General features: G+C 39.7%; 2 protein-coding genes across 6 annotated transcripts; one reads left to right on the plus strand and one right to left on the minus strand.

Annotated features, from left to right (window-relative positions):
- The first annotated feature begins 422 nt into the window (after window positions 1–422).
- LOC143875668 (trihelix transcription factor GTL1-like) lies at window positions 423–4,092 on the plus strand. Of its 2 annotated transcripts, none has more exons than XM_077377285.1 (3): window positions 423–1,034; window positions 1,647–3,120; window positions 3,212–3,349. In XM_077377285.1, the coding sequence occupies exons 1-3, from the start codon at window positions 733–735 to the stop codon at window positions 3,212–3,214; spliced, it is 1,779 nt and encodes a 592-aa protein (XP_077233400.1). In that variant the 5' UTR covers window positions 423–732; the 3' UTR covers window positions 3,215–3,349. The 2 variants fall into 2 exon arrangements, with proteins under 2 accessions (XP_077233400.1, XP_077233393.1); XM_077377278.1 differs by having other exon boundaries at window positions 425–1,034; window positions 3,208–4,092.
- A 5,064-nt stretch (window positions 4,093–9,156) lies between these two features.
- LOC143885538 (phosphatidylinositol 4-kinase gamma 8-like) lies at window positions 9,157–16,194 on the minus strand. Of its 4 annotated transcripts, none has more exons than XM_077389768.1 (4): window positions 16,056–16,190; window positions 13,255–13,377; window positions 11,039–11,793; window positions 9,157–10,481 (listed from the first exon to the last, which is right to left on the minus strand). In XM_077389768.1, exons 3-4 carry the CDS (start codon window positions 11,733–11,735, stop codon window positions 9,547–9,549), a joined length of 1,632 nt encoding a protein of 543 aa, XP_077245883.1. In that variant the 5' UTR covers window positions 11,736–11,793; window positions 13,255–13,377; window positions 16,056–16,190; the 3' UTR covers window positions 9,157–9,546. The 4 variants fall into 4 exon arrangements, with proteins under 4 accessions (XP_077245883.1, XP_077245879.1, XP_077245872.1 ...); XM_077389764.1 differs by having other exon boundaries at window positions 11,039–11,839; XM_077389757.1 differs by lacking the exon at window positions 13,255–13,377 and having other exon boundaries at window positions 11,039–11,839; window positions 16,056–16,194.
- Window positions 16,195–19,211: the final 3,017 nt, after the last annotated feature.

Below are 19,211 nucleotides of genomic sequence, written 5' to 3' on the forward strand. Positions count from 1 at the left end.
GCTATCTCGAGTCGGGTCTATTTTTAAAAAAACCCGAGATTCCTAAATCCGGCCCATGATTTTTTCGGGTTATGAATTAAATGAATTAGACAAAATCTCCGCGCAAGATTTTTTTCGGGTTATGAATTAAATGAATAAGACAAAATCTGAGCCTGTGTGGTTCCTCTCACACGCAACAGTGATTCCTCGAAATCCCATCTGCGCGATGGTCTCTAGCAAATCCCATTATATTATTATCTCTTTTATTTATTTTTTTACAAAGGGTGGTGGAGGAGGAGATGGGTTTATGTCTTCGTTTAGTTTAACTCAAGATATTCGTATTCCAGGCGTAATGAGGTGTTGAGAAATAAAATGGGCCCATCTCTCTATCTCTCTGTCTTTCCTTTTTTAACTCTTATTAGCTACAAATAATCAGCTGACACCACATCTTCTAGTTTGTATTATCATTTTCCAATTCTATCCTCTCCCTCTGTGTCTTCATCTCTTCTGCACTTCTCTTCTCTCTTCAGTATTTTCTTCCCTCTTCACCTTTTTTTCCTCTCTGTAGTATTTTTTTCCTTAATCTCTTTATACATATGTATTTATATTTAATTTTTTTTCTAGCACTCACTCATAGGAGGAGCTCCTCTTTCTCTCTTTCCAGTTGTCTCTCTCTCTCTCTCTCTCATGTAGAGGAAATTTTTTTTGAACCAAGATAGAACTGAAACAGATATTGAGAGAAAAAAGAATAATATGCAGGATCAAGGAGGATCTCAATATGGTCTCCCACAGGAGATTACGCCTTTCGCCGGAACTAGTAGTGGGACCCACATGCCAGGAGATGTGGCTTTGCCGGAATCCGCTTCTCCGATCAGTAGCCGACCGCCGGAATTGGTGCCAGAATATGATGTGCTTATCGCGGGAGAAGAGCGCGGCACGACCGGAAACCGGTGGCCGAGACAGGAGACTTTAGCCTTATTGAAAATAAGGTCTGAGATGGACTCAGTTTTCAAGGACTCTACCCTCAAAGGGCCTCTCTGGGAAGATGTTTCAAGGTATTTTTTTCTTTTCCTTTGGGTTGGAATTTGATTCTCTCTCAAACCCATTTGCCAAATTGTTCTTTTTCTTTAGTTATCTCTCATTTCACACAGATTCTTTTTCTTTTCCTTTTCATTTCCTCTCTCTCTCTCTCTCTCTCCTCTTTTTTTTTTCTTATTGAAATTCATAGATCTGAAATTTTGGTATCTTGTATTTCAGCTAATGGGTGAAAAAGATAAAGAAAATACAGAAGTTTTAGCTAATGATCTGAGCTTCGTATCACGGTTTTTTTTTTTTTTTTTTTTTTTTTTCAGTTTTGTTTTTGTTTAAAAAAGCCCAAAACCCTGATCACTTGTCTAACTTAAAAACCTCACTTTCTCTCTCTTTCACGAGCTTGGCATCTTTTTCTCTGATTTCGATAACAGTTGCCCAGATCCACTCAACCAATCCCAATTTCTTAAATTTCATTTCACCCAAGAAAAATTTAAATATTAAAAAAATGAAAAACAAACCCATGCATTTTTTTCTGCTATCATTTTTTTTTTGTATTATAAATAGTGACCTGTAATCATCAGTTTGATGCTATATTCTTACCTTTTTTCTTCTTCTCTTCTTTTCTTGGTTTTTAGGAAGCTAGGGGAGTTGGGTTATAGAAGGAGCTCCAAAAAATGCAAAGAGAAGTTTGAGAATGTTCACAAATACTATAAGAGAACCAAAGAAGGGAGAGCTGGGAAGAGCTACAGGTTTTTCAGTGAACTAGAAGCTCTTCATAACACCAATACAATGCCGGAAAATCCGTCTCCGGCGGGTCCGATTTCAGTCGGAATTTCTTCTAACATTCCAATGGAAGGATCTTCTGTAAGAATCCAACCCCCTTCATCATCTGGAGTGGTCCCACCAACCCAGATCAACGCACCCAGAATCGTCCCCGATTTAACGACCGGACCCGCTGCTGGAATGTCGGGTCAGGCGGCCGGAATCAGCTTCTCTTCCAGTAGCTCCTCGTCGGGTTCTGATTCCGAGGACGAGATCAAAGTGGGGTTGGATTCGAGAAAGCGAAAGCGGTCAGGTGGGGGGAGGAGTAGAAAGATGATGGATTTCTTTGAGGGGATGATGAAACAGGTGATGGAGAAACAGGAAGAGATGCAACAAAGGTTTTTGGTGACAATTGAGAAGATGGAACAAGATAGAATGATGAGAGAGGAAGCTTGGAAGAGTCAGGAGAGGGTGAGGATCGCCCGAGAGAATGAAAACATGGCACAAGAACGTGCTATCTCCGCAGCTAGAGACGCCGCCGTGATCAGTTTCCTTCAGAAACTCACCGGCGAGATGATTCCGGTAATGCCACCACCGGTGATAATTCCTTCCGTCTCGCCTCCCCAACCCACACCCACACCCCCTCCTCCTCCACTGCCCCCACAACAACAAGAACAACAACACCAGCAATCGCAACAGTGGGGCCATAGCTCAAGCAAAGGAACTGAGTTCCAAACCCCAGTATCATCTATGGAAATAGTCCCTCAGGAGCAACATGAGATAGAGGGTGGCCTGAATTTTGATCCCGCGTCTTCCCGATGGCCTAAATCCGAGGTTAATGCACTAATCCAGCTGCGAAGTGGGCTGGAGAATAGGTATCAAGAAGCTGGACCCAAAGGTCCTCTTTGGGAAGAAATTTCGGGCGGAATGAGGCGATTGGGATACAATAGGAGTGCTAAGAGATGCAAAGAGAAATGGGAGAATATCAACAAGTACTTCAAGAAGGTGAAGGAGAGCAATAAGAAACGCCCCGAAGATGCGAAAACCTGTCCTTATTTCCATCAATTAGACGCGCTCTACCGGAGAAAAATACCCAGCGGTGGTGCTGGCAGCAGTAGCAGTTTGGGGAATCAAAACAAGCAAGATCAAGAGATCGAATCAGATCGGAACCCGAATCAAAACCCACAAGAAGGTAGTGACACCCTCGCTATCATGCTTCCTCCGCCGGAGATAAATAAAAATGTAGGGAACCCAGGGGGCGGAGGCGGCGGAGGTGCTGGTTTGCAGGTTCCAACTAGTAATGGAGGTTCACCGGCGAGTTTCTTCGAAGGAGGAGATGTAAAGAAGGTAAGCATTGCTAGCATAATGTGACCCAAATTCTTCTTTTATGTTTTAAATTTTGGAAATTCGATTGATTATTGTTTTGGATTGAAGCCAGTAGACATTGTGAATGAGCTGATGGAGGAGGAACTGGACAGTGATAATCTTGATCACGAAGAAGACCAAGATGAAGATGATGAGGACGGTGAAGATATGAATTCAGCCTATAAGATCCAATTCCAGAGGCAAAATGTGGGTTCCTCTAATGGCGGAGGGAACCCAAAGGTTGGATCTTTCTTCGCGATTGTTCAGTAGCTTCTGTTCCTCCTTTGATCTCATTCTTCCCCAAATATACCATCTGTACTTATGTCTACAGCAAGGACAAAAAGTATCAAAATCCATCAAAATTCAGGCATTGGATGGGAGCCTAATAATCTTCTTCTTTCCCAAAAAATCACTTTTGTTTTCCTCTTCATATTCCTCTTCTTCACTAGAGCTTTTTCTTCTAGGCAATCTGTTTCTTTTTCTTTTCGTTGAGATCAAATTCACGGTATCATCTGTTCTTGCTTCGATCCTTTCCTATTTTATTGATTTGTTATTGAATAAAGATCAGTCTCCGATCAACGGGAGGACTAATTTGAAGGGTAAAATAAGGGAAGAAAAGAGAAGAAGATACTCAAGAGTGGAAAATGTAAATCGAAGAAGCTGCAACATGAAGAAGAGGAGACTTTAAAATGTTTTTTTTTTTTTTTTTTTTTTTTTGGGTAGAAATGATTTTCATTTTTTATGTTAATTTATAAATTATATTTCAATAATATATAATTTGCAAGTCAATTTATTTTTCTCTTTGTATCTCTCTCATCTGTCTGACAGTAAAGAAGTAGTGGCGTAGTAGTAGTAGTAATGGTCGACAAAGGGAGCAGAATTGCTTTTAATTTTATGTGGTTGAATGTGCTGTTTCAACTCTATATATTATCTTATTTTCAATCTTTGCGTCTCCTTTTAGATGCATGGAAATTTCCCTTTTTTTTTAATTTCTGGCCATTATTGTTTTTATTTTTATTTCCTACTTGAATTATAAAAAATAAAATGAAAAGGAGAAAAGTGAGTGCAATGCCATTTTGGGGCCCAACAGAATGACAGGAAAGGTGACGAGAGAAGGCTTTTATTGGCAGTGATAAATTCACCCACCCTGAAAGAAGAATACACCCCCCGTATTTCTGTTTAATTAAGTGGGTGTATTCTTCTTTCAAGTGGGGTGTATTATTGTTTCATGGGGGTGAATTTATCACTGCCCTTTTTTTGGTGCAATGCCATTCATACGAGAGAGAGAGAGAGAGAGAGAGAGAGAGAGAGAGAGAGAGAGAGAGAGGGAGATCATCTTTGACACCCTTATATGTCAAAGACTGCATAGTTTGGGTGGTGCGTGAAGATATCATTTCCACACATTCCCAAACAATATATTCCATGTGTATTTATTAAGAAAAAATAACTTCAACAAACCAATGATTTTAAACATATACACAGTAAATATATGTACACACACATATTTGCTAGGAAATTTCACGGGAAGCCATTTCTCGGCTCACTTTTGCCAGATAGAAGAGCCACATCAGATGAATGAATAAGAGATAATCTATTAAAAGGTGAGCCTGTGTGGCTGATCTCTCATGCAAAAGCGACCTGCGAAATGGTTTTCCATGAAGTTTCCTAACAATTTCCTAGTAAATCTATTAAAAATGTAAAATGTTTAAGAACAATAAAAATTTACATTTATAAGGTAGTAGCTATAGTGAAATTTGCAAGTAAAGGATATGTAATATCTTAAAACAAATTTATATTTATATGATACTAATAGCCAAAGAAGACTGTTCATTTGTATGAACATAAATCATGTTTCACTATGTTGTCATTCATCTTTTTTCATGATTTTTTTTGGGAATTTATTACTACTAATTCCATTTCCCCCCTGGCCTCCTTAAACTTTCCACTCTTGTGTAGAATAAAAACGTTTCTACAACGGATAGAAATTTCCTTTTCTGTCTGTCGTCTCTATCTCTTTGCGTAAATATCTTTATGGATGCGTAAATCCTATCTAGAACGTATAGAAATTTCCTTTTTTGCCTATCTTCTCTATCTCTCGGCATAAATATCTCTCTGGTTGTGTAAACCTTTATCTTCGTATCCATCTCTTCGAGACTCCGACTGCATAAATCTCTCTCTTTATTTTCATCTCTATTCTCCCTCTTGGCGTAAACTTGTCTAAAATAAAACCCACTAAAAGAACTTTTGGAATTTATTTCTAAGAAAATAAGGAACCTCTTTTCCATATAAAATTCATTTCTAAAAATAACTTCAAACATGGAAACACTTTCCATTTGACTTCTCCCTCTCTTTTCTCAAAATAGAAATTCTAAGTTTCCATTTAAATTAATTAAGGAACTTTCCAATTATAGCAATCTATAATTAGAAACTTTCTTTTCCATCCAAAATTTGAAACTCAACTTTTCATTGTTGAATTGATTAAGCTAATTAATTAATCATTTATGTAAATTAATTAACTAATTCACATATACCGCTACTATGGTATATGCGCCCAAGTGCACACACCATAGTATGGTGTAATTCCTCGTCTTCAAAATTCATCATCACTTTCATCTCTCAAATCATCCAACATGTGGTTACTACATGTTCCTCTACCTCTTTGTGCCGCCATGAAAAGAAACCAAATCGAAGCTAACCCGAGAGAGTAATGTGGCTCTGATATGTGATAATGCGGGACCTTAAGAGATGAAGAAGAAATTAACACCCAAGAACACAACCAGGAGACAAGGGGTTAAGGACACATCTCTGAGATTTGGAAGGAAATTCTTCTTCATTAAAATCTCTAAACCATTGTCACTCATGTGACCGAGTCGTCGATGCCATAAGTCTTGTTGAGATTCTTCGTGCGCAGTGTTTCTCTCACCCTTGGATAACTGGTCAGCATTTCTTACCTCTTGCCACAGTAAGATATTCCCTTATTCAACTTCCAGAGTTCATTTTTAAACTTTGATACAAGCCCTTCATCAAGCTTTTCCTTCGAGATGAGATTCAATCTGAGGTCAGAAACATGCCTCACATCTTTAAGTACCAAATTGAAACCAACATTGGTGGTAATGCGAACATCACCAATGCCAACAATCATTAATACACCCATCCTTACCAAACCAAAGTCTCTCAACTTGTATATGCTAAATAAATTCTTTTGTGAGTTGGCATGGAAGGAGGCTCTTGAGTCAACACCCAACTAGACGTTGTACTAACACAAGCTTCACTACCTATCGAGAAGATCACAACTTCACTCGATGCCACTACAGTGGTTTCTTGAATTTCTCAACTTCCTTGACCAATTTTTCTCTTTTTGCTCCATTTTGAACTTTCAGAAATCTCTTTTCATATGTTCGGGATTCTTGCAATGAAAACTAGTCGATCTACTTTTTGACTTGGATCCTCCTTTTGATTTGCTTTGGGTGTAGTTTTCTCTATTCTTTGAGCTATCCCGTTCTTCATAGACTAATTAGTGCCTGAGAGTGGGAGGAATTAGATAATTTTATTCTAACTTATTCATTCAACAAACTGCTTGTAACTTGGCTCATGTAATAATACCATCGGGTGTTGAGTTGCTAAGAGATACAACAAGAGTCTTCCAATTATCAGGTAACAAGCTTAGAAATAGCAGTTCTAGTAGTTCATCATCTGGCACCAACTTCAAAGCCGCCCAGCTGATTCACGATGCCCTGCATCTCATTCAAGTGCTCTGCTGACCCATTCCCTTTGAACTTCAAGTTTACAAGCTTTCTGATGAATAATGACTTATTTCTTACTGTTTTTCTCTCATATAGGTCTCACAATTTCTTCCATAGAGAACTTGTACTAATTTATTTCGGTACATGATGGAACAGAACATCATCTAGCCATTATTAGATACAAGCGATGGCTTTCCGATCCAACTTCTTTGAATCATCAACGATTAGGGATTCTAGCTTCTTCTTTATCCCCACAATCAGCAAATAGAGGTCTCTTGAATATTGCTGGTCTTCCATCTTGGCTTTCCCGATTAACCAATTTTCTCCATTTAGGCTAATCATCCTTGATGAGGAAATCTCCTCCATATTTGATCCTCGGACGAATAAAGAAATTGACCAAAAGCTCTGATATCAGTTGTTGGAGAAACATGAGCGGACCACAGTGGATAAACATTCCCCTACTATCTATGAATCAAGAAACTAGTGTAGAACAAGAAGGAAACCACAAAGCATATAATATTAATCTATTAAGCACAAATAAGAACACATGATTTAATGTGAAAAACCCTCCAACATGAAGAGAAAAATCACGATACGAACTTTGAGAGAAATCCACTAAAAGGATAAAAGGGATACAATATTGTTCTTCTCAAGTTTTCCCCAAACTTGAGGTTTAGAACGAGAATAGAAGAATAATAATGATATCTTGGAGGAAATACATGTTTACCTCACAAACCCCTTGCAAGAGAACTCTTTCCTACCTCTAAAACCCTTGCGTGAGTGATCTTCTTCGATCTTCTTCTCCAAGAGCACATAAAAAATCCGAGGTTTTGGCATCTTCTTCCCTCTTCTTTCTCCTCTTTTCCAAACAAGTCAAACTCTAATGTGTTAAGTTCCAAACCCCTATAGGTTTTTGGAGCCAAAGCAAAACCTAGATGACCACAGAAAGCCTCTTGTTTTTCTTTCTTCCCTCTCCTCTCTTCTCTTTCACCTTTTTTTTGAATCGCCATACCACATCTTGCTTTTCTTCTAAAAAAAATAATTAAGAGTCTTCTCTTTCCTATTAAAAAATAGGACTCTAGTCTATGTGGGTGGGTGTGAGGCCCACATCATGGGGATGACCCCACAACACAAACAACCCCAAAACCTTTTATTTACATGTTTTTCCACTACAAGCATCCTACCTTGAATTAGATATTAGCCTTTAATATATATTTCTTTAATTTTACTTTTCAAAAGGATAAAAAGAAGGGAAGAAGACGAGAAGTTTTAAAGCCTTGAAAAAATCACTTTGGAATGACATCTTTTTGGCATTTCCCATTAATGTCATTGTATGAAACAAATGCTTCTTAGTGAGTTATAACCTTTTGTCTTAGTCATTTTCACCATATCTACTACCTACCACTACGTGAGCAGTTCTCTATCTGTCTCAACAAGAAGATGAAGAAAAAGTAGAGGAAGAGGAAGAAAAGAGGAAGAAGAAGATGGAAAAAAAATAACCGATCCTAGAAAAATTGAAAGGCGCCTGAAAAAATGGATAAAATGAGGATAAGGAAGAAGAATGGAGATTTGGGTTCGACCCACTCGGTTAAGTTGGGTTCGGCTCAGTCAATTTGGGTTTGACTAGGTCAATCTTGGTTCGACCAAATTCACCTAGTAGAATTCACTAAGTTGAACTGAAATTCATCCGATCGAATCCAAATTAACTTAATCAAACCCAAATTGGCCAAGTCAAACCCAAATCTCCATTATTCTTCTTATTTCTCTTTTCAAAATTTTTCCGGCGTCTTCTATCTTTTTCAGCGTCAATTCATGTTTTTTCCTTCTTACTTTTCCTGTTCTTTTCCATTTTTTCCGGCTTCGATTCTTCCTCCTCCTCTCCTTTTCTATTCTTTGTTGTTTTCCATTTTTTCAGCGTCAATTCCCTCTTTCTATCTTCTTCTTCCCTCTCTTCCCTTTCCTCTTTTTCTTTCTCTTCCTCTTCCTCTTCCTCTTCCTCTGCTTCTTCCATTTTTTCTGGTGTCTTATTTTCCACCATTTTTCTTCCCTTTCCTCTTCTTCTTCTTCCTCCATATTCGAGTTGCATGTTGTCCGCAGTATTGGGGATTGGTTGTGGTAATGAAAAATAGAAAAATTGACGAAGAAGATGAGGGCATTTTGAACTTTTTACTTGTACAGAGCGGACCTATGAAGAAAACAAAAGCCATTCACTGTCATTTCAATTACATAACACAAGCTTCATGGAACTTTCCCTAAAAAGAAACAACAATGAAGCTCATCGAAATCCAAAATTCAAGCTTCTCACAGCATAAGGTACAATAGCTTTCCAAATGTACAGAGACAAGAAACAAAAAAGAAGCTCATCGAAATTTCCAAAGTCAAGCCTCTCACAGTATAAATACAATAGCTTTCCAAATGTACAGAGACAAGAAACAACAAAGAAGCTCATTGAAATTCCTAAAGTCAAGACTCTCAGTATAAAGCTATATAAATACAATAGCTTTCCAAATGTACAGAGATAAAACACTTGCTGCAACACCTAGAGTAGAGTTTTACACTTCCTACACTAGAATATCTAGTATATATTGGTCAATGTACAATATACACACCAATACAAATGAAAAACCCTAAAACTCATCTTAGTTTCTTCCAATCTCTTTCTCTCTCAAAACTTGCATGAAGTTCCCAACCTCTGCTTCAACCCCATACTCTTCCTAGACTCAAATGCCTCAGGCAAAAGCAACTCAAATCTCTCTAGAAATACCTCCCATTCCTTTTCACTCATCCCTTTAAATGAAATGCCCCCACACTCAGGGTTGTGTTTTATTGCAGATATGCTCACACTCTTTGTAAGAATACCCGCCATGGGTTTGTCCTCTTCGGTGTCATTTTCATCAGTATCATCATCACCATCTTCCTCAAGCAAAGGAGACAGGGCTTCGCGTGGAATTTGAAGCTTACATAGTGGCACTTTCGGCGGCTTACCCATTCGAGGATGACTCTGAAAAAGGCGAGGAAGATCCAAAACATTGCCAACTTGATCTTCTTCAATGCAGATATCATCTTCTTCACACTCAATATCAAATTGGAAGTGCTCGATTTCTCCATTTTTCTCTTGGCCTTCGTCAAATGTAATGATCATCATTGTAGCCTTTGCCCTCATGCAAAGGGTCTCTAACACACTCAGTTCCTCTTCGGTCCCACGAAACTCTCTCGTCATCATGTCGCCAATGTCAGCTAGGCAGAGGACGGCACTGGCTGCACGTTGTAAGAAAGTGGTGCAAAGCACAAGAACACGAATAGAGGATTCTGTCAACAATGGAAGTTCTTTGCGAAGAAGGTCCGCATCCCTTGAAGGGTTGAGCTCAGTTATGTACTCCAATTCCGCGTCAGAGAATGGCACAGAAGCCTGTGGCCAGTGCAACCACTCAAAGTAAGGGTCCTCGAGCAATTCTGGCAAGCAAAGTCCATGGTCAATCGGCACAAGATCGGCACCAACAACAGTACTATTAGACCCATCATCGCCCCCTCGACCGTGTTTCTTCACAAGGATGTTCCCAGCATGCCGGTCAATGTTGAGTAGCCTTACGTCGAGGATACCTGTTGAAGTATAAATGATTAAATAACACCAACTTTAACACCTTAAGCGTTTGGAGTAATTGGAAGTTTAACATTGCGTCAAAGCTATTGCCTTATGGTAGGTGTACCTGGGTTCAAAATCCAACAACTCTTTGATATTAAAATCCACGTGTAGGGCCAACCTAAAAAAGGGACCACATGTGCCATTTTTATGGCCAGCCCTAAAAAAAAGAGCTATTGCCTAATAGCAGGTCATGGGGTCAAAACCCAACAACTCTTTGATATTAAAAATCCACGTGTAGGGCCAACCCAAAAAGGGACTAAATGTGTCATTTGTACGGCCAACTCTTAAAAAAGAGCTATTGCCTAATAGCAGGTCCTATGTTCAAAACCCAACTACTCTTTGGTATTAAAAATCAACATGTAGGGCCAACGCAAAAGAGGGACCACATGTGCCGCTTGTGTAGGGCCAACCCAAAAAAGAAGAAGGGGCACACATGAGGGGGAGTGTTGAAGTATAAATGATTAAATAACACCAACTTTAACAGCTTTTGTAGTAACTGGTTGTTTAACAATACCAATGCGGTGAACAGAAGCAACCGAGAAGCTTGAAGGTCCTAGGTCACCAGCATCATAGTCGTGAGCCACAAAACGTTGCAGAGAGGCAATCTTCGACCCCGCCGAGCAGTGATTGGCGTGTGAGATTCTTACGAGCGTAGTCGGAGGCACTCCAGCGAAGGCTCCATGGTCCAGGAGGTAAGCAGCAACCTCTCGGACCCCGGCTAGAACTGAGGGTTGGCCGAGGATCCGGCCCCCAAAGCCTTTCGGATCTAATGGTTCTTGGTCCTCGATTGGCTTCATAACTGCAATGCTCTGGCCACTGCGGGTACGGAGGAAATAGGCTCCACCAAGCCCTCCGGACGCAGAAACTGGGTCCACGCCGGAGGCCATTGCAATGGTGGACTCAACAACTACGGCTCGGATACCGGGGGCCCCACTTCCGGCCATGATTTCCACTTTATTGTTGGATTCTTCTTCGTCCCTTTTCTTGGTGGAGGCTGAGAAGCATGGTGTGGAGACGCTCCGATGGAAGCTAGAAGAAGAGGTTGTTAGTGTTTTCAAGGAGCGTGCAAGTTTGTTTGTTCTTTGATCAAGTTCGAGCATGGTGGAATCTGGGTGGGCGAATGATCGGAGTTTGTAGATCTGGGTTCGGACCAAGGGCTTGAATCCTCCATGGTGGTGATCTATGGCGACAGCCATTTGTGACAATTTCATGTTTTCCAGGCATGCATGCTTTAGGGGATGTAAGCTTTTATCAACTCAGGGGGGAAACCTACAGTATAATTTTTATGGGAATGTTAACCATCATCACTTTCCATCTGCAAGGTATCAAAAAATGGAACAGTGAATGAATCTTAATGAAAAACTCAATCCATGTTTTGATAATGGCGTTCCTCTTTTTATATTACATCTTTCATTACATTTGAGAATTGTAGTTAGGGGTGCCAGTGGACCTAGACGGTCCTATGGATCCAAAGAACAACTCACCGTGGAGTTATATAATCTCAAGGAAAACAACCCATTATGCATGTTAAAGATATAGGCAAGGGACTGCATATATCATTTGCCAAATGGTGGGCTCCACTGTATACATGCGTTTGAGTAGAGATGGTAGGCCCCCCATGATATAAAAGGGCGTAAAATAATGAGACTCATCTTAATAAAGCATGTGTTGTAAATGATGTGCACCATCCATGCTATGAAAGAGCATAGAAAATCTATAAAAAAAAATCCAGTAAAAATTTTTATGAAAAAAAATTTCATTGAGGGCTCGTTTGACTATCATGATTTTTTTTTTTCCATCATAAATGGGCACCTCCAAGTGGTGAGAGAGGGGCTGGGTGGGTGAAGTGGCTAAAAATCAGGAAACAAAATACAGGAAACTAGCATCTCCAGGTGGTGAGAATGGGCTGTAAATAAGGAAACCAAAAATTCTATACAAAATCCGATTGACTGTTTCACTGGTTCATGATTTTTTGCCGCTTCTCATCATCGGAGACACTACTTTCATGTTTTTTGTTTCTTGATTTCAGCCACTAGCTTCACCCTCATCTCCACTTGAAAAAAAAAAAATCATGGTCGCCAAACGTTTTATAAAAAGTTTACTGAAAAGTGTAAGATCCCACATCGGAAAAGGGAGGAAAAAGTTACTAGGTTATATATGTGGATTTTTCCTCTCCCTGTGTAGGCGTGCTTTCCTGTGGGAAAAACAAAACTGGGGCGGGTTGCGACCCTGAACAGGACAATATCTGCATGGTATGGGCCGGGGCGTGACATAATGGTATCAGAGCACCCTAAGGGGGGGACGCGGGGCCCTAAGGGGGGGGTGGATTATGAGATCCCGCATCGGAAAGGGAGGAAAAAGTTACCGGGCTATATATATGTGGATTTTCCCTCTCCCTGTGTAGACGCGTTTTCTGTGGGAAAAACAAAATCGGGGCGGGTTGTGACCCAGACGGGGCGTGACAAAAAGAAAACCAATGACAATGGAAAGAAACATGGTTCCTATATATTACAGGAGATATGCTAAAATTAAGGACGCGCTTGCAAAATTAGCTGAGGGCGCCCCCCACTGGCTGCACTTCACCAAGTGCATTTATAATGGCTGCAAGTCAAAACAATATTAAGTGCAATTTGCTGCAATGCAACCAATGGGGGGCGCCCTTTCAGCTAATTTTTGGAAGGGTGCCCCTGAGTTTAGCATTCCTCCTAATATAGATAGATGGTGATTGACCTTGATCAATGATTTGCTCCTATTTGGCTTTTGAAGGCACATCTCTAGTGCAACGGACATAAGGCAGAAAAATCTGTACTAATGGAGCATCTATCCCATGGGGCCGCACCTTGAAGTGGAAGTCTTCATTTGAACATAGAAACCAAAAAAAAAGTCAAAAAATTAGTGATCAAATGTTATTTAATGGGCATTTGTAAAGAAACAAAGAAAGAAAGTTCAGAACCTCAAAAAATTTAACTTTTTTGCTAAACAAATTGATATTGACACTATAAATTTAGTCATTTTTCAAAAAAATTAACTTTTTGGAGAGAGAATCTAATATTGAGACCACAAATTTAGGTATTTTCCATCAAATCAATTTGTCTCAATTGATTTGCTTTACCTTTTTTTTTTTACAAATAAGACAATCAATATCATGCTGATTTTTAAGTGTCTATATTGACTGCTTTTTAATAAATCATAATTTTCATTGACTAATTATGATAAACTCAACTCAACTCAACTCAACTCAACTAAACATTTGTCCCAAGCTAGTTGGGGTAGGCTAATGAGTCATTTAGAAAATTTTCATGAAGAAGGTGAAAGGATCTACCCGGCTCAAATTGACTAAGTCTAATCCTGACACTAGTTGGGTTTGCCTACATGGATCAATTTCTTCCCTTCTATTCTATACAAGGTCATGTTCTATGTTCTATTCTTAGCCATCAATTCTTTCCTCACTATTCCTACCCAAGTTGTTTTTGGTCTGCCCCTACCTCTTTTTACTCCATCAACTTGACACAAGTCACTTCTTCTCGCTGGAGCATCCAAAGTTCTACATTGGATATGCCCAAACCATCTTAAGCGGTGCTCTCTCATCTTCTCCTCATTTGGTGCCAACCCCACCTTTTTATGGATGTCTTCATTTTTAATTTGATTTAACCTTGTGTGGCCGCACATCCATCTAAACATTTGCATCTCCGCTACACTCATCTTATGCACATGCTGCTTCTTGGTGGCCCAACATTCTCAGCCATACAATATGGTTGGCCTCACAGCTGTCTTATAAAACATTCCCTTCAACTTGGTACGTATTTTACGATCGCACATAACTCTGAAGCATGTCCTTCCACTTCAACCAACCTGCTCTTATTCTGTGGTTAACATCTTCTTCAATCTCTCCTTCCTTATGTAGGATTGAACCAAGATAGCGAAAGATATCCCTCCCAGGTACCTCCTGTCCAATGACTAATTATGATATAATTTGAAAATTAGTGATTGATTGGCAAAAATCCCTTAAAAAGGTACTTATGAATAGAGTTGGATTTAAAATTTCTACACTATATTTTACATTGGAGAAACACTGCATTTTTATCAACCTGCCACTCATAATCACTAAATTTTGGAAATTTTTGTAAAAAAGAACCTAACAAGGTTTTTTTTTTATAATGATTTTTTCAAGAAAATTCACATCTTTCTAATGAATCTTGATTTTTCTGAATAAACCATGAATTTTAAGAACAATTTCTGCTTAGTTCATAATAATTTGAAAATAATAATAATTAAAATGTACATGAAAGAGTGTTGTAAAATCATGACTTTTAACAAGCAAGCACTGCACTAGACCAACATATTAGAAATTTCATTTGACTATTAGGTCATGTTTGGATACCTCATGCTTTTGTATTTGGTTTTGGATTTTGATTTGAGTTTTGGATACAAAATATATCAGTCATCCCCATGCTCATGTTGTACAAAAGAGGGCGAGGGACGTCTGGATGCTGCTGCAGCAAGGTTGAGGAGCAGCAAGGGTGAAAGTAATTGCCACAAATATTGATTTCCAAATAATGTCTTGCAAAACATATTTGAAAATCGGAGTTTTTTCATTGTTGTAGCTGATTTGGAAATCTAAGGATCTGATCCAGTTCCAAATCTCAACCGCAAATGTGAGAAATCCAAATCTAAGTCTTGTGGGTATCCAAACGTGGCCTTAAAAAAATTGAAATTTTCACTTTCCATATTCTTTTCATCTTAATTCTTTTTGTGTTTTTCGAATATTTGCTTGCTTCTCTAAATTAGTCTCAACCGTGCAAAATGGTGACTATGCATGCATTGATGGCTGCTATGCGATTAGGAGATGCAGATTTGAGAGAAAAGATGAGGGAAAAAATGAGGAATGCTAGAATGAAGGGCGCCCTTGCAGAGATAGGATGAAAGATTGAAAGGAAACAAAGTGAGTAAAAGTAAAAGAACATTAATTGCACTTTTGTGACATTCAACCAATGTGGGCACCCTTTCATCCAATTTCTTTTAGGGCGCCTTTGAGATTAGCATTCCTCCAGAAAAATATATGAGTAGGCGTGCAGCTCGGGTCGGGTTGAGGCCAACCCAAACCCATCCCGAGATAGCATTTTCTCAACCCTAACCCAACCTAACCTGAGCCTCGGGTTGATGATGCTCAACCCTAACCCAACCCACCTAACTCGAAAATCGGGTCGGGTTGACCTTGGGCCAAACGGAAAACATAATAACCCAAAGAAAATGAAGATAAAATTAGAGGACATAGGTCTGGTCGCGTTGGCAAGGCCTCAACCCTAACCCAGTCCGAAATTAAATCGGGTTGGGTTTTCCCAACCCAACCCAACCCAACCCGAGGAAATGCCAATCCAACCCGAGCCAAAATCGGGTTGAACCCGTCAGGTTCAAGTTGAGCCCGACCCAAGTTGCACCCCTAAATTCGTAAGGAAGAGAAGAAGAAAGAAATAGATGTTGAAAGATTAACATTGAAACGATTGATTAGATAAGATTGAGAAATTAAATACCTGGTAGAGAAAAATGGATGAATTTTCCCTCCAATGGTGACGACCAAGAGAAAGATGAGAGATTGCGAGATTGAGACGAGGGATTGAAATTGGGGAAACAAACAGGATCCCTGTCGCTCCCTCCCCTTCTTTCTTCTTTCTTTATCTCTTTTCTAAGTTTTTTCTCTTTTTTTTTGTATCAAAATGATATATATATTTCTCAACCTCTGCCAGGGTATCATTCCGTGTATCCCGTTCCAAATTGTTTGGCTTTTGATTTTTTTAACTATAATTAGATAAAATTCATCCAATAAAAGGTTTCTGGTAGTTGACACGTCTTGTTATTTTCTTTTTTTTGCCTAACTGATTTAAAACGGCTATTTTAGATTTCGAAAGTGCCCTCTTATTTTTTACTATAATCTTTAGAAAACCGTATTGGAAGATGATTTTTTCACCCCCCCTGTAGGATAATGCGCCCCACTCTTCACATGGATTGTGGGCAGACTTTAACACACGTTAACAGGGGGTGTATTATCCTACAGAGGGGGTGAAAAAATCATCTCCCAACTGTGTTTTATAAATGTAGTTTTGGAGAACGTGAGGTGTGGAGACGAAAGGATCCCTCCACATTGTACGCTTTTTGACTACCGTTTATTTCGTCCACATTTAGCAACGCTTTTATGCTTACGAGTAGCGACTACAAAAAAAACTCTCTCTCTCTCTCTCTCTCTCTCTCTCTCTCTCTCTCTCTCTCTCTCTCTCTCTCTCTCTCTCTCTCTCTCATATTTCAGCAATGCTAGATTCACAGGCGTCCTTTGCTCCTTTATTTGCAAGGGCGCATGTGAATCTAGCATTAGTCACTTAGGTGTTGCAGGTGCATCTCGACGGATCACAAAATCACTAGGATCAACGGCCAATATTGTCAGATCTTTGATAGGGTTATACAGGACCCTCGGATCATCAATACGACGATCCATGTCGTCAATCGAGCCCGGAATAATGCTTTGTTGGATTTGTCCTGCCGTAGGAAAAGTTGCCTATTTTCGCAAGCCACCTGCCGGTTTCTCGCCATTGCCCTCAACACTTAGTGGTGCACAAGGTTAGTCTCTTTCTGCCTATCCCAAACAGTCAGTCCTCTTTCCATGTTCAGTCGACTACCTTCTCCCATCCATAGCTGCACATCATCTCTAGGTTGCACCCAAGCCACTACCCTTTGTTGCCATCTTTCCTGTTAAACTCATTAACCGAGACCACTTGCCTTCCTTTATGTCAGCCAGCCCCTTTCCCATCTTAAAAGCCAATCTAAAATCAACCCCTTTAACATCATCCGAACTACACGTAAGCCCAGCCAAGAAACCCTTCTTGTTTCACATGAAACCTCTATCTAACCATGTTTTAATAGTAAATACCGCCTTCTTGTAACCCAATTATATTACACACAAACCGATATCCCATGCGCCCCCTTTCCTTCACTCCACAGCCTCCCTCCTTACAGCTAGACCTGGCAAAAGCGACCCGTGCCCGCGGGTCGACCCGACCCACCCGCAAATTTGCGGGCACGGGTCTAAGTTTTAGTGACCCGTGAAAAACTAACCCGCGGGTGACCCAACCCGCAAAAACACGGGTCGGGTCGGGTCAACCCGCGGGCACCCGCATTTTTACGTATTTTTAAATTTTTCTTCAGAATGTTATCAGCACTACTGTTTTTTCCGAGGGAACTCCTCACTTTATAAAAAGTACGGTATGGCCCGCACCATAGGATTATCCAAACCGTCCATTAGATGGGCCATAGCCTAAATAGGTTATGCCCCAAAATTATTTCCATTTGGTTGATTCTAACCCTCCGATCTATAGAGGGTTAGGATCAATCCTCTAACATTCAGATTGGAGGGTTAGGATCATCCTATGAAAAAGATTTTTGGAGCATAACCTATTTAGGCTATGGCCCATCTAATGGACGGTTTGGATCATCCTATGGTGTGGGCCATACCATACTTTTAATAAGTGAGAGTGCGCTTATAAGAAAACAGTATTGTGGATAACATTTCCTTCGGTTTTTTATTTTACAAGAATTTGCTACCAAAATTCTCTTATGGCAACTTCTCGGCATGTGGCCATCGTCGTGCAACATGCGCACATGGCAAATGTTTGCTGGCAAATAAAAAAAACAAGAAAAAGTAATCATTACACCCACAAAAGTAAAATAGTTATAAAGTTTTAAATGAAAAATTATCTAGAAATGTTTATAAATTTCTAAAATTACGAAAAAAATACTAATAAAATATAAAAGGTTATGACAATTACGGAAAAAAACAGATGCGGTCAAATCGGATAATTATTACAATCCCATATATTTGATATATTTGCGGGTGACCCGCGGGTTGACCCGGCCCACCCGCGGGCCGCGCGGGTCACCTAAATTCTGACCCGCAAAAATGCGGGTCATTTCCTCACCCAACCCGTGGACCCGCACCCGCATCACCCGCGGGTTGACCCGGCCCGACCCACCCGTTTGCCAGGTCTACTTACAGCCATATCTTCTTGATCTCATTCTTTAAGCAGCCAAGAAAGGTAGTAAATCCACCTTTCTTTCCGATCCTAATCGATCCAAACATTTCCCAAACAATCATTTCTACCAATTTCTTTGCAAAATTTCCATCTCCCAGACCTTGCTTCCATCTCACCCAAGGCCCTTTCCGTTTTCCTCCTAAACCCCAATTCTTGTTTCTTAAAACTATCCAACATCCAATTTTTAACTTCTCCACCAATTAACTGAAGAAACTGACACAATTTTACTAAATGCAAAAATAGAACTGATTCAATATATTGCATTTTGCATACTTCTCTTTATACAAAGGTCTGCATTTATAGACTATAGTAGTCCCACGATTTACAGCACTTTCTTGGAAATAACAGACAACCTAAACAGACTCCATAAAAATAGAAACAAACAAATCATAAAGTGAAGATAAACTCTCCATGAAAATAGCAATAAAAACAGTGATAAAATCTGATTCTTTATTCAACGAACTTTAGATAACGTGGTAAAGCATGCTGCTCTACAGCTTGGCACATGGTTGGTGATGACTTTCAACACTTCCCTTCAGCACCAACTCTCTTTCAATGACTCCAAGCTCCTTCCTAAATTTAGCAAACTTCTTCCAGCATAGGCCCTTC

Source organism: Tasmannia lanceolata, unplaced genomic scaffold (genome assembly GCF_043159265.1).
Source record: "Tasmannia lanceolata isolate RefF3 unplaced genomic scaffold, GAP_Taslan_0.1 ptg000002l, whole genome shotgun sequence".
NCBI classification, from domain to species: Eukaryota; Viridiplantae; Streptophyta; class Magnoliopsida; order Canellales; family Winteraceae; genus Tasmannia; species Tasmannia lanceolata.